Below are 25,075 nucleotides of genomic sequence, written 5' to 3' on the forward strand. Positions count from 1 at the left end.
ATACCTAAGCCAAGGCAGAATAACATCGTTAATGATTAATTAATTAATTATCATACTTTATCGTCTGTAATAAAATAATAAACTTGATTGAAATTTATATTAAACTGATCATTTGCTGGCGGCTTCGCCCGCTTGAATCATAGAACTAATTATTTTGTCACAAGAAATACTTTTGTAACATTATCATTCTTAAGACAATATACAAAGGTGAAAACTGTATTTAAATCGGTTTAGTCTTTCAAATTAGCATCCACATAGGCATAATAAGATAAAAAAAAATCATTGTTATGGGTTTTATTATATTAACAAATATCCCCAAAATATCGTTTTTATCGTATATCTTTCATGTACAGACCGTCCACACGATGAGTTACAATCTTATTATATGTTAAAAAAAACTGTTAAAAGTTGAAGACATCATTAACTTTTGTCAATGTCAGTAAATGGTTTAGAACCATAAAAAAAATTCTTTTTAATTAACCATTTTTTTTAATATTAACTTAATATGTATAAAAAGAAACAGAACTAACGTTTCCTTTCACTACCGTATATCAGAACAGATACATAACCAAAACACTTGGCACGACGCCAACTTCCATACACGCTATCCTCTATAACGGGAAGCAACTCGCAAGCGGACAATTTAAGAAGGACACTCATATCAAAAGAATCGACGAAACAAACTAATGTTTAATTCAATAGGGTTATCAGTCACACCGTATAAGTAAATGGATCCGTGGGCGGCGTACTATGCAAAGATATAGTCACGAACCAAATATCCGATGACACAAGAGACTCAATTGCAATATTATGTTTCCTTTTTTCTCACATTGCATACCACATATAGCAGAGTAGGCAAAGGGAACCTAATGTTGAGACACTCCGTTTCCTATTTGTCGCGTATTGAGTGGTGGAACTCTACGCCGCGCTTTGGCTTGTAACCCGAGAAAATATTCATAAATAATTAATAATTAATTCCCCCGAGTGGGAATCGAACCCACAAACTTTGCGTTTACACACGCACACGACACACGCTTGTGCCATATAATGTAATGTCAATATCTATGATGATTTTAAATACTTAGACAATTATTTAAATAGTTAAGTGATCCATTGTTATGTAAAAAGAAAAGACAACTTAATATCTGTGCAAAACTCTTAACAACTTACCCATAATATTTACAATAAGAGAAAATTTCCAACAATGCATAAAAAGAAAAAATATTTTACTTAACTATTGTCGTTTCTAATGGAACATTATTAATAATCAATGTCAGCTTTTAATAATAAGAGGCTTCCGGCGATTCTAACTGGAGTGACATCATCAATATCAGGTTTTTACCAACACATATCGATTATAAGTTAGTATTAAAATAAGGCCGTCGACGCGACGGTTGTAGGTTCGATTCCCACTCGAGGAAGTGAAATATTTATTTACGTTTATATTTCCATTTCTTCGCTCTGGTGTCGAGGCAAAGCGCGACGTTAAGTTCTGCCACTCAACACGCAATGCCTCCAGGATTCGGCAGAAAGTGGGGAACGGAGTGTCTCAACACTAGGTTCCCTCTGCCTACCCTGCCGTGTGCGGGATATAGCGTGAAGCTGATTTTTTTTTTATACAATACAAAAGCAGAAGCTCTTCGTTTGGCAATACTATTCCATTTTTACAGTAAAAACGCAGAGTGCCAGGTTAATAAATATTCAGAGCATGACATCGTTATGTTACGCATTCTTTAATGCGAACGTTTAAAATAACCGTCTTCAACGAACTCGTTAACTCTTTGACAGTATTAAAATCAATATTATTCATATTTCTTAAGAAAAATTCCGATTTGATTTACATTCTCACCGAATGAAGAAGAACGTGTTCAGTAGGTTCGGACACGTCGAACGAATGAGTAATAAAATAATGGCAAAAAAGATTTATGAAGAAAAAGTGAGCGGAGTGGTAGGGGGAGATTTCAGTTGACCTTCGAAAACATAGTACAAAAGATACTGGAGGAAGGTTACGTAAAAAGCATGAGGACCCCGGAGGATCCCCTAAGTATGAAGAGGACGATGACAGTGAGCGAGGCGAAAGAGATATGCAGAGATCGTAGTTTGGCTCTCCGTTCTTTATTTCTCTCTAACAACCTGGCTGAAGTGAAGTTTATGTACATGTAGATTTACATAAATGTAGGAAAATATAAATGGTGAATCATGTTTAATCATGCCTAAGCTTTTAGGCTTTACCCAAGATAATACAATGATGTCGATCGTATAATATAGAAAGTGCAGGTGTCTGATTACATTTCATAAGTGGTAAGTGATTAGATTAGTGCTATATATTTATACAGGGTGGCAAGAGGCAGCGCTCCTTTTACTGAAACTGCATATAGGGTAAAATATTTCAACACCCTGTATTTCGTGTGCCGCACACATACGTGTGTGACGTTGTTGCCGCTTTGACAGGTAAGTGTGTGCGTGTTTATGTTATACTTTACAAATGGCGTTTTATTTTAAAACGATAATTTTATTATTTACTAGCGGACGCGCGCAGCTTCGCTTGCGTATTTAGGGGGTGAATTCTAATAACCCATGAAACATGTGTTCAATGAAATATTTTTAAGAGTCTAAATTTCAAATTTTATAAAAATCGGTGGCGATTTAAAGATTTTTCCATACAAACTTTCAACCCCTTATTTGCATCCTTAGGGGGTGAATTCTAGAAAACCATGAAACACGTGTTCAATTAAATACTTTTAAAAATCTAAATTTCAAATTTTATAAAAATCGGTGCCGATTTAAATTTTTTTCCATACAAACTTTGAACCCCTATTTCACCCCTTTAGGGTTAAAATTTTTCAAAATCCCTGCTTAGTGGATGTCCAGATTACAAAAGTAAACATCTGACCAAATTTCACGTTTCTACGCACAGCGGTTACGGCTGTGCGTGCGTCTTATCTCAGTCAGTGAGGACAAGTCCTTTTATATATATAGATTTTGTTTGAAAAAAATACTTTTTCATTTTTGGGAATGAATTTTTTTCTGAATTATATTAGGCTTTTATAGAGTAGTTAAAACTGTGGTTTCATTTAAAGTGGTACTGACATTTCCATCCTGTATAATTATACTAAAATCTATGAAGAAAAGCTGGTGTTGTGCATATGTAGCATAAAATTGTTACATGTTTATTAAAAGCAACGAGTACATATCAACGAAAATCAACGTTTATTAAGAAATTATTAACATTTTCGAACATACGGATTACACATATAAATTACATATGCATTTACGTACATATAGATTTTCTTAGGTTGTATAAAATAATAATCTATAATAATCTAATAAACATATTTTCTATATAATAGTAGTAATAAATAGTAATGAGAAATTATGATATCAATATAAGAAACGATTTCCATAAGTATGCACTCAAGGACGAACAAACTGGTTCTAAGTTCGTAATAAGAAACGATTACATAATAAACTATAAAGAATATTACTTCATAACATTTTAATTATTTGTCCTATAATAATGGCGTAAAAAGATATAATAAGCATTTAAAAAAAAAATAGTCTCACGCTTGTGCCCTGCGCCAGGACTGGCCACATATAAAAAATGTGTATTTTTTTCACTATATAATTCTTAGGGGTATGATCATATATTTTTTTTATTTAAATTGTATTAATAAATAATTGATTAATGTGAATTTAAGATATATGATAAGATCTTTGATATTAACAATATAACAGATTTTAAATTAAACTCTTTAACCATATTATTTGCGTATATTTAGTATGTTTCATAGTTATACGAGGGGCATTCAAAAAGTAAGTTTCGCTGGTCTGGCATTTTTAATGAGCACCATGTAGCGGGCTCACACTGAACATAGTTTCAATTTTGGGTCTGCTGGTAAGATCGGCACCGATATTGATGACCGAAAATAGTTTTTTTAGCAATCTATCCTTGACAACAATGGAGGTACCATTGGAAAACGTGTCCAATATTGAATTGCGTGCAGTTATTAAATTTTTTACTGCTTAAGGACTAAATGGAAACGATATTCACAGTAAATTAGTGCAAGTTTACGGTGACAACTGTACGAATGTGCAAATGTGCGACAATGGCGAACGATGAACAACGAACAGGACAGCCTAAAACAGCCACTACGGACGAAGCTATCGATGCTGTTGAAAAAATCATTCAAGATGACAGACGACTGACTATTGATGATATTCTTGTATTGATTCCTTCTGATATTGAGATTTGCCGAACTTCAATCTTTACAATCTTGAAAGACAAACTGGGTTACCGCAAAGTGTGTGCAAAACAGGACACGTCTTTTTTAAGGAAGGTTTGCTTAAACTTCAATACAGACATAAAAAATGTATCCAAGTCGAAGGCGACTATGTAGAAAAATAGTTTAAGTTTCAAATAATAAATAAATAGGCGTTTTTTAACCTAAAAATTGTTTTTAACATCATTTAAAAAATAGGGAAACTTACTTTTTGAATGCCCCTCGTACATTTAAGATGTAAATATTTACTATTTACTAATGATAATTTTCAGAAATGTATAAAAAATAATAAAAATAAAAATTGTGCGATTTTGTTCACACAATATCTTTCTCTGTTAATTAGTGATTTCAAAATAATATTCGATATAATATTTTTACGCTGCATAAAGAACTCACGAATTATGTGAAAAAATAAGGACAGGAATGTTTTAACACTAGGTTCCCTTTGACTACCATACTATATGTGGGATTTAAAAAGAAACCCAAAAAAAATGACATAATATATAATATAAGTAGGACAAAAATATCCTGGCCTTAACAACATTACAGTTATTTCAGTAGCTTGGTTCAACGTAAACTAGGTCAGTAGCATACGTAGGAATCTATCATAAAGCTTGCGACACAAGAAACTATGCAAGCATTTAGTGTAATATGATTCTTAGATACAAAAGTAGATTATAAAGCAACATGAAGATTTTATATTGTTATTGCAATTATTATGCATATAAAAACAAACTACAATTTTAGAATTTTAAAATTATGCAAATATAAAAATATTATTTGGTAGATTTTATTTTTAAGCTTACAAGAACAAAGTGAGGTTGAGTATATATTATACTGTTTAATCTTTTAAAGCAATTATTTAAATACTGACCAGAATAAATTATAAATATTATATTTAAATATTACAAATTATATTTTTTCTATGCCTTATTCATGCCATGCTATGAATAATATGACCTTTACTGTAAAATCATAACAAAAGATTAGATATATCTTTATGATTATGGTAAATTTAAATCAAAATTAAAAAATAATATAGTAACTCAAATGTTTTGTATATTTTCTACAAAATAATAAATAAATTTTCTACCAACTTATTAAGAAACTCAGCATCACACATTGTTTACCAATACAAAGAAATAAAAATAATTCATCCCTCCAAATGGACAATAGCCTCAACATTGTTTAATATTAATTATATTTATATTGATATAATTATATATATTTTATTCTATTAAATATTTATAATTTCTATTTAAGCAATTTATAAAAGAAAGAAAAAAAATCTACCTTTTCAATATATTTAAACTTAGTTCAAGACATTTGTTATTGAGCAGTCTGATAATCATATCAAGCTTCCTTATCATTTGATAAATGACAAGATTGCTAATTGATAACACCTGTTATATATCTTTTATTCTATCTTTAGTAAATACGGTATATTTTTATTTATATAAAAAAATATTTAATTTATTTCTTTTGTTTGTGTTTTTTTTATCTTAATCCTATATCCCCTATAGCAGTGTAAACAGAGAGAGCCAAATGTTAAAGCACTCTGTCCTCCGTGAACTACCCACTTTTTATATATTGTGTGTTGAGTTGCAATTCGACACTGGTTTGTTTATTACCAGACTAGAGGACTCCACCAAAAAATTCCGCAAGCGTCACATTTACAATTAATTTAAATTATGTTTCATAAAGCATAAATAAAACCAGTTTTGTTTCAGGAAAGTGAAATTTTTGAATTTCAAATTGATTTTAATGAATATGAATCATTAGTTAAATGCATTTGTTTTTGTTAAATGATAATGGAACACATGTGGAACAAAGAATTAATTTTGTTATGGATATTTGGATATTATTAAACAATAGAATTAAAAATGGATATAGATGCTAATAAAATAAAGTTAATTAACCTCATCTGAGGAAAATAGTATTAAAGTTATCCTCTATAGACCTTGATGAAAAAATTATAAGATAATACTATTAAATGAAAAAATATTTCGTTGTATTTTTGTTACCACTAAATATTACCAAATTAATTGAAAATATATAAACAAAATTAATATTAAAAAAAATTACCAAGTCTTTCTAATGGTCAAAAGACCTTTAGGAGCCTTGCGTCCGCTTCCATCAGTGATGACTGAAAATCTGTCGCTGAAGCTTCTTTTTACTTCTGGCAAATTCTGTAAGAAACTATCCTTTAATGAGGATTCTTGTAGACTTGTATCTCGTCTTAGTTCGACGTCGCTGTGCGCGGTAAGATTGTGATCTGTGTTTGAATCTTTTATAATCGGCACCCGTTTACGTTTTTGCTGCTTCTTTTTCAAATTCTTATTCACATCACACTCGCCTCCTTCAATACTCTTGAATCCGTTTTCACGATCACCAAAACCTTGCACGAAACAGAGCATAATGTCGTCAGGATAATATGATTCCTTCATTTAGAAGGTCATTCCAGTTTTGTCACTTTAAACTTTTATATCACTTTCAAATTCAAGTCGATGATAAACGACAAACATCCCAACGAATTTGTCCAATCAACACGTTCGAAGTAACCACAATTAATGTAATTATCGCTTGTACGTCACTTTTTCAAAATTAGTACTAAAAAAACAGTTTTTATAAATCCAAAATGGAAAATATTTATTTATTGTATTTTAAGTGTAATATAGATAATACAATTTTATTTAGGCCGCCAATTTTTTGACGTATGACATATTTATTATTTAACGCGTGGCGTTCGGAAACGCTGTACGGCATACAGCTGTTAACGGATACTGAGGTGGACTCGCGAGTCGCGCGATGACGGCCGCCAGCGTGCCCCCGCCCTTTTCTTATTGGGCCAAGCAAAGACTGGCGGTCGCGGCTAAACGCAGTGAAAGGAAATGTTATTCGCACGTGTTCAAATTATTAATAAAGCCACACATGATGATGCATTAACTATTACTATTAAATATATTTTTCAAAATTTACATATCCGCTTCAATATTGTTTTTTTTTTGTGAGTGATGTTGTTTTTTTGTGTTGTGCATCGCGTGACTAAATAAAACAATAATACAGGGAATCCTTTAAATAGTGGGATCTCCAAGGTTACCGGGAACCAAGCAAGGGTTCTCCCATCATAACTGTAGTTCAGTATTGATTTTTAAATGGGTTCATAGGTTTTTATTTAACAGTTGCTAAACAGTCACTATTTTTCCTGATAAGGAAGGATTATTTGTAATATAAAGTGTATAACTTTGTTTATACACTACTTATATAAATATATTTATATAATTATAAATTATACATGTTTTAGTTTACTCTGTAAGCCAGTTAAGTCTTCAGAGTGCTTATACTTATTCAAAATCTACGAATATACTTATTTATATTTCTAGGAAATTATTATCACCTAACAAAAAAGATAAGTGATTAAAATGATTTCTCACTTGTTTGCAATAATGAAAATAAAAAGCGAAACTATGTCTATCCCGATCGGGACATTTCATTTTGGGTTAAAAATCAGGACGTAACGTCAGCACGTCTGGCAACGCTGATCCCAATATACGGACTTAATAATTTACACATATAATATTTATTTATTTTATCTAAATATGTCCCAATTAATATTGCTGATTAAAATAAAGTAACACTTAGTTGAAATATTTATGATTTAGCAGAAAAACATTAAATAAAAAATTGTAGGATACAGACTATAGTATGTATAATGATACAAAAAAAAATACCTACCTATACAAAAATAAAATTTACTAAGTACATATTTATATCTGTACAAAACTAGTAAATATTTTCTAAAACACTCAATTCCCCATTCATTTAGATAAAATTAAATATTTCCAATAAGTTTGATACGTAGGTGTTATGTTTAATCTACGTTTATAGCGCTATAAACAACTTCTTGAAAGCTAAACAAACGTTTATAAGAACTTAAAGGAATTTTCTTCCTTATAAAAGGTCATACATCAAAGAAACGCTTTCCAAGAAATCTGTTGGAGATGTCAACACCAACGTACGTATTAAATAGGTAAATATACCGGCTATTCTTAGCGTTATAAGAACTTAATAGAACATATAATGAGATTAAGGCCGTCATAGCACGGGGGCACAAGCGTGGGACTGTAAACGGACAGGTTGCGGGTTCGATTCCCACTTGAGGAAATGAAATATTTAATATGTGTGATTCTTCGCTCTGGTAAGTAGACAGTGCGCGGCGCTAAGTTCAGTCTTTCAATACGCAATGCCTCAAGAATTTAGTGGAAAGTGGGGAACAGAGTGTTTTATATTGGACTAGGTACACTATGTCCGTCCTGGTTTTTGTGCAAGTTTTAGATATTAACAACAACAAGTTTTAGATAACAAATTTAAAATATATAAAAATAATATTTTGAATTGGGAAGGATCAAAATTACTTGTAGGTAATATATGTAGATTTTTTTTATTTTATTAAAGCTAATTCAATTAATATGTTATAGTGTATATTTCACTAGTATCGAATTTCAAGCAATTGGCAAATAGTTAATAATAATAATTTATTCTATACGTAAATGCGCTTAAAGAAAATTTTGCTCGATACAAGCGTGACAAAATGAAGTAAAATGTTTAGAATGACAATAAAATGACTGAAACATTGTGAACAATGAGTGACTCAGTGGTTATTTTTACTGAAACTTCTTGATCTTTTAAAAAACAACGATGATGAAGAAATTCAGAAGAGTTTACAGCATCCCGAGGATCTTATACAAGCAATGCAATAAACAATTTCTTATTCGTTTATGTTGTTAGTTGAGTCATATGTTTTTATTGCTTTCAGGTTTGTGCTTTACAGTTGAGTTATATTGATATATTCACCTACATACAGTACGGTTAACAAGTCGTGGCCACTTTGAAAGTGGATTTAAAAGGCTGCGCAGATTTAATTTTTACGATTTTTTATAGTTTTGATTATGTTCTTCCTAGACAACCCTAGACAACATTGTGCAAAAATTAACCAAAAATAAAAGAAAATCGAACTTTAGGAATTAGGACGGCCACAACTTGTTGAGCGTACTATACATAATATGAATTTACTAACAAATCGCAATTCAATCTGATTGCGAAGAATCATTTTGCACCAAGCAATTAGCAAACATTACCTTTATAATATCTTTAATTTTGTTATAGTTTAAGAAAATAATGAAAATTTATTTAGAACCTTGAACATACTCCAAGAGGCATTTAACTATTTACTTCTAAATATATTCAAATATAATATACATACACATCCTAACAGCACAAATAACACTATTATTTCGTGCTTCCTATTCGAGATTTCATTATGATAGCCGAATTGTATAGAGGAGTAAGTCTCGATGAAATGACAAATATAGAAAAAGATATAAAATAAGGAATGTACGATAACAACCAGCTCATTCACTTCTACCATCGCTTGTTTACTACAAATACGTAAAAATAATAGCGAATGACGCAAACGATGGCGACACAACGCAAGTGGAGGCGTGTCCGTCTCCGACATATCAGATTTTTGGCAAGAAGCCCGCAGTCAAAAACTATCAACACTGTTATACTGTTTTAACTTTTAATACAATTATAAACAAATATTATCAGCTTCACGCTGTATCCCGCACACAGCAGGGTAGGCAGGGGGAACCTAGTGTTAAGACACTCCGTTCTCCATTTTCGAATTGTGGAGACATTGCGTGTTGAGTGGCAGAACTCAACGCCCCGCTTTGCCTCGACACCAGAGCGAAGAAATGGAAATATAAACGTAAATAAATATTTCACTTCCTCGAGTGAGGATCGAACCCACAACCGTCGCGTAGCAGTCACACCCTTGTGCCGCTGCGCTACGACAGCCCCTTTTTTTTAATATTATATACAAGATATCAAGATTTCTGTACTTTTTTTAGTTAATAAGTATATTAATTTTTATATTCTGTTTGTTTCTCTAATCGTACAAGGAAGATAGATGGAACCTAGATCTGTACTATGATTAGAGAATTTATGGACTCTAAAGCACCAGCTGTTGTGAAATTTCAAATTTTACTGCTTCATATCAACATTCCAGGTAATGTTAAATGTTATAGAAACGAGAAATAGTAGAAAATATTCCATATGAAGGAAAGTAATATATTTTTACTCTACATGACGAGTAAAGCACCTACAAGTACTCACTTTTGATAAATCTATATTATCACATGAAATATTTTCTCAATCTGAATTTGAACTTAATAAATTCGTGATTAATAAATACGTTCTAGAGTCTTCGTATTAGCAATAAAATATCATAATTATTCTTTGAAATATCTACAGTCTACAGTTTGTTTTTGTAGTTGCCAATTTGGGGCCATATTCTGTCAACAGCTACCTACTACATTTTTTCTTTTCTCCGTTTAGTAAAAAAGCGCACTTTGATCAAGGTTAATGAATGAAAGTCACATGACGTTCTTATACTTCGGTGATAACAAATATTTATTTTAGTAAACATAAATTACCGCTTGTGTGCTTACGTTACGACAGTCTTCTAATATTATAATAGACAATTAGACACAGTATACGCTCTAGTCCTAGACCTAGTCCTAGTCCTTCTCTAGTTCTAGAACCAACAGTCAACACTCAGGGTTGTTAGGTGACCGACTTCTTCAATTTCAACAGGTTCCCATAATGAGAACCTAACCAAAATTTGATCAAACTATCCTTGAAGTGTTTCTTTTCCAATAAAGTAAATATTTATTTACGTTTATATTTCCATTTCTTCGCTCTGGTGTCGAGGCAAAGTTATGCCACTCAACACGCAATATCCCCAGAATTCGGCGGAAAGTGTAGAACGGAATGTTTTAACACTAGGTTTCCTCTGCCTTGGATAAACCGTGAAGCTGATTATTATCATTAATAAATAATAGTAAAATCCTGATGAATGAATGTAGGTAAATAGGCTATACATACCAACTAATGTCACATTTTAATATTAGAAAAGCATTATAAATAATATATCCTTAACACACTTTACCTACGTATATCAGTAACAAGATCAAAAACAGAGTTATTTACTTTTCAGGTTAGTGGGTGTCGTCTGGAAATAACATTGGCTGATGTAACCCTACAGTTATATGAAATTGTACGCGTAGGACGTGAAATGTATTTTATAACTTGCTTCGAGTTAAGTTATTCTTGGCTTCCTTCAAACTCCGAAGGTTGTATGAAGAGAATTGACATCGTAGTTCAATATTTTCACAATTATGATATAATGAAAAAGAAAATGATATAATTTAAATTAGCTACTAGGTATAATAATGCTATTTAGATTATTGGAAGCTCGGGTAATTGTGGATTTTTTAAATGTGGCACTTGGCAATTTCAATCTTCATTCAGAAAATAGTAGAGTAGATTTTTTAGAAGTTAAGTACAAGTTACATAAGACATTCTTCATACTTTCTATTTAATTTCTTCCATTTTTACCGAAAGAAAAATAAAAAATTCAAATACAAAAACATCTAGAACTAGATCTAGTACACCAAAGTATTTCTGACGTAAACAATTTTAAGGAAATGAAACCCCATTTCCGAAAGTGGGTCGTCTAACGTCTTATCAAAGAAGTGTTTTGCTCCATTTATAGCAGCTGGAGCGATGGTACGACGGTCCACTGAATACGTTTCTCATTCATGGATGATCGAATTGGACCAAATAGCTGACATAGTACGTCCAACCAGCTACATTATACGTAGGACTATTCAGTCCTTCAGTCAGTCAGTCAGTTGTCAGGTCATCTGATAATGATCCAAGTATAGTTCTACTTACAGGCGTCGTGGTACAGGGGCACAAAGGTGTGCCTGTAACGGGACGGTTATGGGTTCGATCTCGATATGGGGGAACGATTTATTATTTATTTATAATTTCATTTCCTTCGCTCTGGCACCAAGACAAAAGCCCGGCGTTGATTTCCGCCACTCAACACGCAATGCCTTAAAAAATTCTGCGGAAAGTGGGAAAGGAGTGGAGTGTATTAACTCTAGGTTCCCTCTGCCTAACCTACTATATGGGATATAGTTTGAAGCATAATTAAATTAATTTTGCTTTACATAAAGATAACAAGTTTCATCAATTATTGTCAAGCTTAGATAAATTAAACATTTTATGAAATAATAATTTACTTAAAAAATATGAAACATTTAAAAAGATAATTTCAGTTTTTCCGATTTTACAGTCTATTAAAACACCCAAATGCGTTTTTCTTATGTTTTACAGTATGTTATCATATTAACTTTATAGCACTTTAATCTCCTTATCAATGTTTCTGGTGGGTTTTCGGATTTTTGTCAACAGATATCACTGTCTACTGCAATGATAAATTAGTTAAGTTTTAAATTGACTTAAGATAATGTTTTAAAATACAAGTCTGCGAGACAAGATGCAATCGAGGAACCTTAAATCACCTTCAATGAAACAACGTAGACATTACTGGACCATGTATAAGATAAAAAAGTATTTGACTATAAGGCAAAAGAGAGATTATATGCTGTAGAGTTGAGAAGTCCATTTTCTCTGTTTTCTACGTCAAGAATAATACGTAAAAAATGTATAGGATTAAATTTATAAACTACCTATTATAGTAAATTGCCAGTAGTTTCTTACTTAGTCGTAGTATTAGTATCAATTTAATAAAATGTTAAACGAGTAATTTTATTTAATTCGCATTAAACGTTAATGCCGATTAAAAGTTGGCTATAAGTGAAATAAGATAAAAATATTCAATAAAGAATATTTCCTGATTTATTTCATACATTTAGGTACTTAGAATACCCTCTGGCTGCATAGCTCTTTTGAGTAATCTTCAGTATTATATGCTATTGTCAGTGGAGGTTCCAGAGCGGCACAAAGGATTTTATGAGGATTATTGTCTTCTTTTTGCTGTGGACATAAAGCCTTTTTAATTTAGCCTTTACTAAATGCAAGCCATGAGTTTGTCCGTTGAGTTTTATTTTAATTTATATAAATTCTGAGTAGGTAGTTAGTAAAATGAAGAATTAATAATAATTAACTTTAAAAAATTTTTTGATACGTGTTCGCGTGTGACTGAAAACATACCAGGTTGTAGGCTCGATGCCCATTCGAAGAAATGAAATATTTAATATTGTAATTTCTTCTGTCTTGTGGCGAGGTAAAGCGCGGGGTTGTGTTCCGCAACTCAATATGCAATGTCTCGAAAAAATAGGGAATGGAGTACCGAGTAACCTAATACTAGGTTCCCAAATTCCCTCTGCCTACCCAGCTAATATCAAAGACATCATTATCGCGTTCGTCCCTTTCTAAACGTTATAATTTACATTTATATTCTATTGGCATTTTACGTAAGGTGTATTAATTTCAAGATGTATCACTAACAACAAATCTTGCCTAAAAATTCCCATTTCTTATGGTATTTACCGAAGTAAATCCATAGAATTGTTAAAGCATTGTGTACTTTCAAGGTTGCATTATATAAATAAAAACACCTAGCATAGAACAAACAAGTAGCATATTTAAGCCGTGAAAATGCTTCTATAGAATAACAATCGCGATGTAGACACGCCTACGGGTAGTGTCTGATAGTGATGTCCACCCACGCTGTGGCTGGATGAAAATCGATATATTTTATCAGCTTCACACTGTACCCCGCACACAGCAGGGTAGGCAAAGGGAACCTAGTGTTAATACACCCCACTGTACGCCGATTTTTTTAAGGCATTGCGTGTTGAGTGGCGGATCTTAACGTTAGAGTTTTTGCCTTGGTGCCAGAGCGAAGAAATGAAAATATTAATAAGTAATAATTCATTCCTTCAAGTGGAGATCGAACCCACAACTGTCGTGTTACAGGCACACCCTCTGCGCCATGAGGGTATCGAAAATCGATATTATTATAGCGTAATATGTTAGGAAATACGGTAAGTAAATTTAATGGAAAATTTCTCGTTAATACGAGGAACATGGCGCGGTGTATGTAGTACATTTTGAAACAGCAAAACTTCAGGCCGTTGTGACACAAATCTTGTCGGTAAACGCAACGATAGAGGATTCGATTCCCACTCGGAGAAATAAGTTATTACTTATTAATATTCTAATTTCTTCGCTCGGGTAACAAAGCAAAACGCGGTGTTAAGCTCCGCCACTCAACGCAGAATGCATGGGAAATTCGGCAGAACACTTCCCGGGAACGGAGTGTCTTAGCGTTAGGTTCCCTCTGCCTACCATAAAGCTGAGGAACTTACCTAGCTCTTAAAGGTTTTTAGATAAGTAAATTTTAAATTATTGAATATTTTATAATATCACTAAAACTAAGAAACGACAAATATTTACCTTCTCCTCCACAATGCAGCATCCTGGCATAAACTCCGCCTGCTCTTAAGCCAGGCTTGCCTTATATTGGTCAAGGGCAAGCTGTCCCTTCTCAACGCCCACCTAACTCTATTCTCCGTTACGGACTCTATCATATCTGATTTTTCTCTATCATTCTCCATCTGTGACTTCCATTTGGAGGCGACCACCGCGACATTTACTATTGAATACCAATTAACACTCGACATTGGTTCAGAACACATCACCTCGTGAAAAATATAATCATTTTAATTATTAAGCAATCGCGTACAAAACACTAATAAAACTGATTCTACTAAGAGGCCTTATCATATTTCTCTCGTATTTACTAAAAAGATATCTTAGGTACTAAGCAAATAAGCATGTAGTTAACTGACTGTTAAAGTCGTATTTCAATGAGAACGAAAACGAGTTTTTTTAACAATATGTACAGAATTTTTTTAATATAATTAATGTATTCTTTATAAATAGATACAATTAAATATAAGATATTGTTGTCTTTTTCTTATATCAAGGAAACTGAGAAGGAAATCAAGATAGCGTTAATATACATTCCAAAACTATTTATTTATGAACCATCACTCAACACGCAAGGCCCCCAGAACTCGGCAGAAAGAGGGGAGTGGACGCGGAGTGTCTTAACACTAAACTCCCAGATTCCCTCTCCGTTTTCCGCTATTCTCATAGGAGAACTTAACAAATATGTTTCGTTATTTCTCCCTCTGCCTGCCTATTATAAAAGCATATTTTATTTCAATTTCCAAGTTCAAGGTGGACCATTTATTATTTTAGATGGGTTTGGAGTGGCTACCGGAGCACTGCGGGCGCGGTGCGAGCCAACTTGTCATCCGCAAGGCGATGCAGCGTTTTCGAAAGCTTCTCAGTACATTGTATACATTCATAATTGACAGTAAAATTCTTGAGGGAATTTCTCTTAGTAAGTGCAAGTAACGTTTGCTTTTTCTAGGTAGGTTATTAACTAAAAAAATTAAAGAAGCTGGGTTTGCCCCCTATTTGTTTTACTGTAACAATAAAAAACAAAACTCTTAGAAAGCATGAGGACCCCCCGGTTATTAATAATATTTAATTTCCTCATGTGGGGATAGAACCCATAACCTATGGCTTTACGATCACATGCTTGCACGCACGGTCTGCGCCACTTCTGGCCTCAACCTATACTTAAAATATCATATAGCCTTAATTTAAATACATATATTTCAAGTTTTCATAATAATAAATCCAATGCAGTTCCACGCAGCGGCTACTCGCTAGCGGCATGTCACGTTCCATGTCTAAATCACCCTGACACTTGTAGGCGAGAAGCCTTACAAATACTTTTATACATAAATCAATATGGAATCATTTATTTAATACTTTATTGTATAACAAAACAGAATTTACTTTATTTAAAAATACCTATGATTTTTAAAATAAGAGAGGAGAGTCGTGGCACTAGGAAACAAGTATGTGGATATTAAAGCGACTGGTTGTGGGTGCGATGCCGACTCGAGAAAATAAAATATTAATTGAAATTTATATTTTTATTTCTTCGCTCTGGTGTCAAGGCAAATTGCGTTGAGTTCCACCACTCAACACACAATGCCTCTAGAATACGGCGGACGGAAAACCGGAGACAGAATGTCATAACACTAGATTCCCTCTGCCCTACCCTGCTGTGTGCGGGATATAGCGAATAATTGCAACTTTGTCGAGCCAATTTTCTCGATTATTAAAATATTTAAATATAATAATAAAATACGTAGGTATGTTCAGATATCTTTGCTTTTCGCAAGTTAAATCCAAGTTGAGCACCTTGTCTAGGTGCTTATATTATTAAAACTTTTTTTCTACACGGCGACCTTTCTCAAGAATAGATTATAACATATTGTGGGCGCAAACTGTAAAGGTCGTAGAGTAAACAAGTTATTATATCATAATTGTATAATATAGTATAACTAGGGGCCCGCTCGCGGTTACACCCGCATGAACTATGTTATTATTAATTTCTGTCTCCATAACTACGTCCTAGTGACGTCTATGCAAAATTTGAGACTCCTAGCATTTGTAGTAACGAAGTTTCATACAAACTTTCGACCCCAAAAACAATCCCTTAGAAGTCGAATATTGCAAATTCCCGTCTTAGCGAGCATCTACGTCCTATAAGTAACTCCTATGCAAAATTTGAGATTCCTAGCACTTGTAGTTTCTGAGATTTCGTGATGAGTGAGTGACCTTTCGATTTTATATATATAGATAGAATATACACAATAGCTTCTACCTAACGTTTCTGTTTGTTCCAATATCTATTAAAATATTATAACCAATGCAGTGAGTTTTCCCTGCCAAATATTTTTAAATGGAATATTTTTTCGGCTTAATACTTCAAATTCGAGACTCTGTTTTACACATCTAGTCCAAACTTGATTTCATTGCAGAACTAAACGCCGCTTCTTGTATAAGACAAGGCAGGCAGTATAATAAAATAAGTAATTCATTATCTCAAATGGGCTTCGAATCGACAACACACACCGGCCGTTGAAAGCTGGCCTTTCAACACGACTCGTTGGCTACTGGAAGTGGACATATTTTACTGAAAGACCTTCGGACCACTCCTGTTGAGGTTTTTATATCGGCCACTCTGTTTACTCCATCACTACCAGGGAATACAGCAACCACTCGACCCAGTCTCCACTTTAATGGTGGTACATTGTCCTCTTTGAGAAGAACAAGGGAATTCATAAGCAAGCCATCTTTACAGGTACGCCATTTTATTCTTTGTTGGAGCTCCGAGATATATTCCTTGCTCCACCTGGACCAGAAATGCCCTCGTAACTGTTCGATCCGCTGGAATCGAGTTAAGTCATTGTAAGAAGAGTTGCTGTGATCAGGAGTCGGTAAAGACATTAGTGGTCGTCCGATAATAAAATGTCCTGGAGTAAGAGGCATGAAGTCTTCGGGTTCTGGCGATAGAGGTGTAAGCGGTCGGGAGTTGAGGATTGCCTCAATTTGACCTAATACGCTACGACGGCTTTACATAAAAGAGAGAGAGAGGGAAAGAGATAGAGAGAGAAAAATAAATAAATTAATATTGTTTATTATTTATTTATTTTATACACTACTATCTATAGCTGTTATTTTAACAACAAACTAACTAACAACACTAACACGTATATATATTTTATTTTTCCATAAGTGATAGGTAATTATAGCTAACTATTAATTTTTAAATATTTTTCTTCATTGCTTTATAAGTTTAATGCTAAATCTTTTGAAGCAAACAAATATTATAAACAGTCAACTGCCATACGAGTTATTCAAATCTGTTTTTATTATAATTTGGTTACCTTGTACTTTAAAATGTGACTTTTGGCCTACAATTTTTGTAGTTTGTTTAGATGTATTTTGTCATATTAAAGAATAAAAGATGCAATAGTTAAATTTATAATAATATTTTCTATCTATTTCTTTATTAAAATATGATTTTAAATAAGTTTAATTACTATTCTTTATCTCGAGACTAATGCTTTTAAATGTTTATGGCATATTGAAATGGTAATTCTATACAATAAATTCCATTTCCGCTTCCACTTCCACTTCTTCCGCTTAATTAGAAACGGAAGAAGTTTGTGTATAGAAGTCAGGCGTAGGACACCACTAGTTGTAGGTTCGATTTCCACTCCAGGGAATGAAATATTGAATAAGTATTTTAATTCCCTCGCTATCACAGTAACAGAGGCAAAGAGAAGCACCGCCACTCAATGGGAAGCGGAAGTGTCTAATTGCGAACCGAGTATTTTAACACTAGGTTCCCAGGTTCCCTCTGCCTAATCTGCTATGTCCGGAATACAGCATAGTAGAATTTTTTATATATTGAGAAATAATACTATAACCAAAAATATATAACTCACTGCCCCAAGTATGTGGGAGTGGGCACGCGCAGGTGTCGGCGCGAGCGCTCGGCGTCGCTGCCGTCGCTCGCCTCCTCGAGCGCGGCGCTGCTGGAGCCGCCCGCCGACCTGAGCGATATAACAATTGGTTTAAAATATATATAAATATCACATTAAAATATCTTTAGTTTTTATTATATATTTATTTAATTTAAGAGCGTAATATAGTTATTATAAGAGCCAAGCAAAAGCGTTTTATTATGTAAGTAATGAAATGTTATTAAGTTTATATTTTTAAAGTACCTACAGATATAATTCATTGAGACCGTCATGGCTTAAGGGTGTGACTGTAACGTGACGGTTGTGGGTTCGATCTCCACTCGAGGGAATGCATTATTTAAAAATTTTCATTTCGAGTTTCGCAACACAACATGCAATGCCTCGAAAAATTCGGCTAAAAGTGGAGAACGGAGTGTTTTAACACGAGGTGAAGTGAAGCTGATTAATTTTTTTTATAATTATTAATGGGCATCCAAAATATATTTCTTCTAGCACAAATTATATTACAGTCAAAAAAACTAAAAAAAAAGTGCATAGTGGCACACGTGTAAAAAAAAAGCATTTTGAATTTCGAATAGGTAAATGTGATTCAACCGGATAAAGTGAATAAATGTGCTTAATATGTAAATTTTAATATATCTTTAATACATTTGTGATTCATGAATCTATTAAGAATAGAATAATATAATAAGAAAAAAATTGACAATTTAAAATTTTCTTCTATACTGTCTACGAAGTCTGTAAATTAATTAACGTATTATTAATGATTGGTCTACTCTAAAATATATATGGTACAAAAAGCTGTAATAATAAAAATATCCTAAAAATAACGATAACTAATGTGATTTACCGTTACATCTTATATTAATAGTTATTGAATAAATAATTACATTGACTTACATAATTTTTCAAAGCAATCTAATTAAATTTTAGATATTTACTTTGTTAAAATGTTTGAATTGTTATCAAATTTGGTAATATATCAGTTTAGGAATGTTTACTGCTTCTACAGCAAATTCAAGTATACATAAAGTCGACAGTAACACTCGATACGGCGTTCTTGAGAAGACAAGGAATCAAGGCAATGAACTTTTAAGTGAACAACAAACACTAAATTATTAACTCAGTTATTTGTCCAATATATTTTTAATACATATAATAATTTTTCTTTTGAATGATCTATCTAAGACCTACGAAGAGATACTAAAAGAGACTAGAGCACAATGAAATTAATACTCTCCTTTAAAAAAATATTTGATAAATAATTGTTATATGCATAAAAAAGTACATTACAAAAATATACAAAAAATTCTTAATCTAATTATTTAATTATTTTGCTTTATCGAGTACGAATTTGAAGTTATAAGCGGAAACATAAAGGACTTAACTTACGTAAAATATGTTGAAGATAAATAATTTAGAAATACTTAGAAATTACTATTACTATTAGGTATCCTAGAAGAATATTACGTAGAGTTGGGAAAAAGTTTTTTTAGCTTCATGCTAGGCAGAGAGAGCCTGATGTTAAGATACTACGCTTCACTTTCCACCGAATTCTGTAAGCATTGCTTGTTGAGCGGCGTAACTCAACGCCGCGTATCTTTTTTAAAGTGATAAAACGAAAAACAAAAACACATGTAAATTTAATGAACGTGCACATGCATTTATACCTTGGCATTATAAGCTTTCAAAAAGCCGCAAGCAGGAACTAATTGTTGGGACCTAGGAGAGCTAACTCGACACACGCCATGCCGAACACCTAGAAAAGGCACAAAGCTGGTCGTAAGCCTTTTATTTAAATGTTATTTAACGAATAATGGACATTTTTAATGTAAAAACAATCAAACTAAATATAGGTAAACTATATGATTAAATTTGGATTATTTTTCTATATATTATAATGTTTTTTAAATACACTAAATGATGGATTTTAAATTTTAATGATTGAAATTATATTATTACAGTAAATAAAAGTTATAATATAAAATTGTAAACATGAAACACGACTCACCGGAAAATTCTCTTCAAGCGACTAATGACTTGATATTTTATATACACTTTTATCACAATTATATTTTATTAGTGTTAGTGTTTAGTTCATCGCAATAAAACGACACTACATGAATCCGTCACTATAGCACTAAATAAAAATTTGGCACTAATTATTATTATTATTAAAAGTAAATATTTTATTATATAAAGGAAAATAATAATTTATATTATAGGCCGAGGTGCTCCCTGTTTGGTAGTAAGTGGTAAAATGTATGCCGCAATTGTAGTCTAAGGGGCAGAGGAGAAACTACTTAGCGTTACAATATTAAGATGACATACAATTTCATTGGATTATTAGAAGATAGCACCCGTTTTAATCTTATCACTGCACCTAAAGAAAGTGTTTGTACGTTATTTATTTTAACATTGACCTATTTTTTTATTGAACGATAAAATGTTTTAATTGTTTTAATCGCGAATACATAATACTCTAGTAAAGTGAAAATTTCAGTAAGCGAGATATTAAGAAAAAATATTTTTTTATTATTAAGTATAATTTTTAAGATTGTCTAATATACAGATTGTCTAATATTACATTTATTTTATTGACACACCAAAGCTATAAGAGAAATTTTAACTTTTACGTCGTCGTTACGTCGGGAGTTAAATTTCATTTTAACTGTGGTAAAGGAGAAATATTTATTAATTTAAATAGAAGAAATCAAATCTAAAACATTTTAGATAATAAACGCTAACTTTAATATAAGAAAAATAGAAAAAAACATGACAAATACTTTAACAAAGCCGGCGTCGAAGTCGAAGTCGAAGTCTTAATTAAAAAAATATTTATATTATTTTTTGGCTCCTAATCTTAATTGTACTGATGATTTTAATCTTATTTATTGTTTTGTTGAAAGAAAAACTTATCCATCGGTCATTAGTAAATAGTACCAGTAAAAACTAGATATTTTGCAACAGGACTCAGGTTCTTAAATACCAGTATTTATTAGTTGCAAATATACAAAGACTAGCGTTGAAACAACTAAACGAGAGGCCAACAAGTGATTATGGATGACAGTGAAAAATTAACAAAGCACGTTCCTGAAACCATTTAACCATGTAAACCACACTTAAATAAAATAATTATTTACATATATATAAAAACAATACATACATACAAAATAATATAAACAAATATATATAGAAAAGAAACAAAAAAATAATCACTTTTTAAAGAAATGAGGCAGCACTTGTCTGATAACAACGATGTAAGTAATTTGTATAAACATTGTCACACACTGAGCTTTTAGAGCAAATAGAACTTAGAGCATTGAGTTTTTGAGCAATTTATGTTAAAATATATGTTATTTTCTTTTTATTTCTATCGCCGCACAAACTGTACCGTGCCCTAACATAGTAGAGCTGTCATCTGGGATAACTACTAGAGTTATACTAGAACCATCTCTAGAATAGAGGTATAGGGTTCAAAGTGGTTGAAAATGTCCGATTCTATAGAAACATGCGCGATGGTGTATTGCGCATATTATTGATTGCAATCATATGTAAGACAGAGGAAGTGGCGGCAATTTCGGTTTTCATATAAAATTGTGATATTTTTTTATATATTAATTGTTATTAATAAATATAAATAATGTTAATTAATTTAGCAATGATATATGTACAAGAAATATAATAAAATTGTATAGATTATAGAGAAAAAAAGAAAAAAGTTTTTTTATATTGTCATTTATTTAATACAGTGACTTGACTCGACTACGAGTAAAAAAAAATTTAAAAAACACGAGTCATTCTCGGTAATTGATATAATCAATTCTCTTTTAATATGTGAAGCCTATACAAATATAAAAAGAAAATAATATAAAAGTTGGACTATTAAAAGTATTTCCTTGTTGTTTACTGTCTCTAGATCCGCCTTTGTTTGTTTTCTTATTACTTACTTTTATTAATTTTGTTATATTCGTATATACTAGAATATTTAATAATTTAATTACAATATAAAAACCTTGTAGATATGGATATTAAAAAAAAAGCCATAAGCATGTGACTGTAACATGACGGTTATGGGTTCCATCCCCATTCTCGAGAATAAAATATTATTTATTAATATTTTCATATCTTCTCTCTGGCACCAATACGCAATACCTCTAGAATTCGATGGAAAGTGGAGAGCGTAGTGTCTAAACACTAGGCTCCCTCTGCCTATCCTGCTACATGCAGGATACAACGTGAAGCATAAAACATAATATAGAAGTAATGAAAGTTAATTTATTTAATATTTAATTATTCATATTATTACCAATAAAGAAGTGGTAAAATTCACACAGACATAATAATACATATAATTTAATCAATACCCCAATAATTTATACGACCTTTACGTCAATTAAGTTTTAACCAAAAAACCGGTCGAAGTTTGGTTAACCTAGTTTCAGTATAAAAGTCGGACAGTTAAAGTTAATCTCTTGCTAATGAGTAAGCGCGGTTGGAGCTCACGTGTGGTTCTGCTATAGTTAAGGCTTCTATGATAATGTAATCAAAACTATTATTATCTTATAACATCGCTTTTTACATGGATAGAATTTGAAATAGATATTTTTATATATTAATATTTGTTAAAGAATAATGACGTAACTAGGCGTTACAGCGTTAGGCGTTAAGACTAGGTCTGCCTACCCTTCTCTCCCTCTCTTCCTTATAGACATAGGAAGCTCTTTCGATAATATAATAATAGTCTTTACGCTTCGTTTCCCATGGATAATGATTATTAAAATGAACTTCAACTTCAACCATAAATATGAGTTTTGTATGCGGTTATATAATACATACTTTCAAAGACGTTCCTTATCTCCTACGCAAGCATTTATGTAAAACACCTACATAGATTGTAGTCGCACGCTATATTAAATTACACTAAACATGTAATCTAAGCCGTTACGTTTATATGACACCTAGCCTCTAGTCTAGATTATGAAATTTATATATATTTTTTTAACATTTTTAAAGTGTTCCACACTTAGGAAAAAAAAGCACTTATTTAGAAAATAATATATATAAAAATTCGTGGCACAGCGCCTGGTCGGTTTACAGAAGGCGCGGGTTCGAATCCCGCTACGTTAAAATTTTCATATGTTTTCTAAAATACGTAAATATTATTTTGTTGTGAAAACTTTTGGAACAATTTTTAATTATTAAGCTAAGTAATGGATAGTTAAAGGTTTAAATATTATAAATAAAATTACTTGTTTTATACTAAATAAAGTTTAGTTAAATTTAGTTTTTAGATATAAATCAATAAAATTCAGACTCAATATGGGCAAGGATAAGTTGTTTGGTAGTTTTTGCGTGATAGTTAAACAAACGTCCGTCTTCACAAAATTTCATATTTATAATATTATTCATTCAATAAAGTAAACATACAATTTCAATTAAAATTAAAGGAGGAAGTTTCAGAGGAAAATTATTTTGGAGAATTCATAAACACTATGCCTTTTTCTTACGTTCTCTTATTATTAAAAATAAATTGAAACAAAGAGAAACTTGGCGTACAAGGATAACGCTATCAAGGGTATAAATAGGTCAAGGCTGATAAAAAATTGATCGCATCTTCGCATTTCGTAATCAAAAGATCCTCTCAACGTCCTTAAACTTGAGATGGCGATCAGGAAAATAGTAAATAAACATTTTTATGATAGCCATAAATATTTGCATTTAAGTGCATTTTAATATGTATGTAGATACTAGGTGAGTTTATGCATTTACTATAATGGCTACATGCCTTATTCAACTGCATGTATTTGCTATTTTTAACCGACTTCAAAAACGAAATGATTCTCAATTTGATCAAAAACGATCAATTTTTGACTGAAATACGTATATAATATTCTCTCCATTTTTTTATTCCTTAGTTACATATTATGGGGGTATCGAGTGCTATTCTAAAAAAAAAATATACCTACCTACTAAATTTTGACCATACAGTACCCGTAGTCAGTTACTACTGACATAATCAATTAAAACCTTATTTTTTAAAATATTTACATTTAAAAGAATTATCTATGCAAAACATAAGTTTCTCTCAATTAATTGTCAATTAATTGTTGTGAGTTTCAGTTGTAATTGAAACTTGTTTATTGAAATTACTTGCAAAATAGGAAACTGTTAAATATCACGTGTAGATGGATACATACAGTATTTATTAGTTTATCAAGATTTAAGAAGATCTATAGTTTGTTATACGAGTATGTTTAAACAATGTTAGTTTAAGCGTCTGCATTCCGAACACAATCTGGTTAAAGAGCAACAAATGTTATTACTTAGAAAAGCATCACCTAAATATCATTTAGGAACAAGTATTTAGATGTTCATATAAATGTGCATATTACATATGAAGTCTGTAATGTTCAAATATGATGGGCCACTCATTTTAGATTTGTTCTGGTCTCTGTGTGCTTTTGTGGACTCAGAAAAAGTGAACCTATGAGA

General features: G+C 31.8%; 2 protein-coding genes across 3 annotated transcripts in view; both read right to left on the reverse strand.

Annotated features, from left to right (window-relative positions):
- LOC146539510 (uncharacterized) overlaps positions 1–25,075 on the reverse strand; it is a 58,205-nt gene that overhangs the window by 31,208 nt on the left and 1,922 nt on the right. The window contains exon 4 of one of the 2 annotated variants that reach the window (XM_085208423.1): positions 18,542–18,649. In XM_085208423.1, coding sequence (XP_085064549.1) covers positions 18,542–18,649 — 108 coding nt within the window. Of the gene's footprint in view, positions 1–6,365; positions 7,073–18,541; positions 18,650–25,075 lie in introns of those variants that run through there. The other variant, XM_085208424.1, reaches the window with a different exon arrangement.
- On the reverse strand, positions 17,037–17,679 carry LOC146539512 (uncharacterized). Its single transcript, XM_085184903.1, has one exon. It carries the CDS (start codon positions 17,577–17,579, stop codon positions 17,184–17,186), a length of 396 nt encoding a protein of 131 aa, XP_085041029.1. The 5' UTR covers positions 17,580–17,679; the 3' UTR covers positions 17,037–17,183.

This window comes from Heliconius melpomene, chromosome 4 (assembly GCF_056956725.1).
Source record: "Heliconius melpomene rosina isolate 202511_hmr_F chromosome 4, ASM5695672v1, whole genome shotgun sequence".
Lineage (NCBI taxonomy): Eukaryota > Metazoa > Arthropoda > Insecta > Lepidoptera > Nymphalidae > Heliconius > Heliconius melpomene.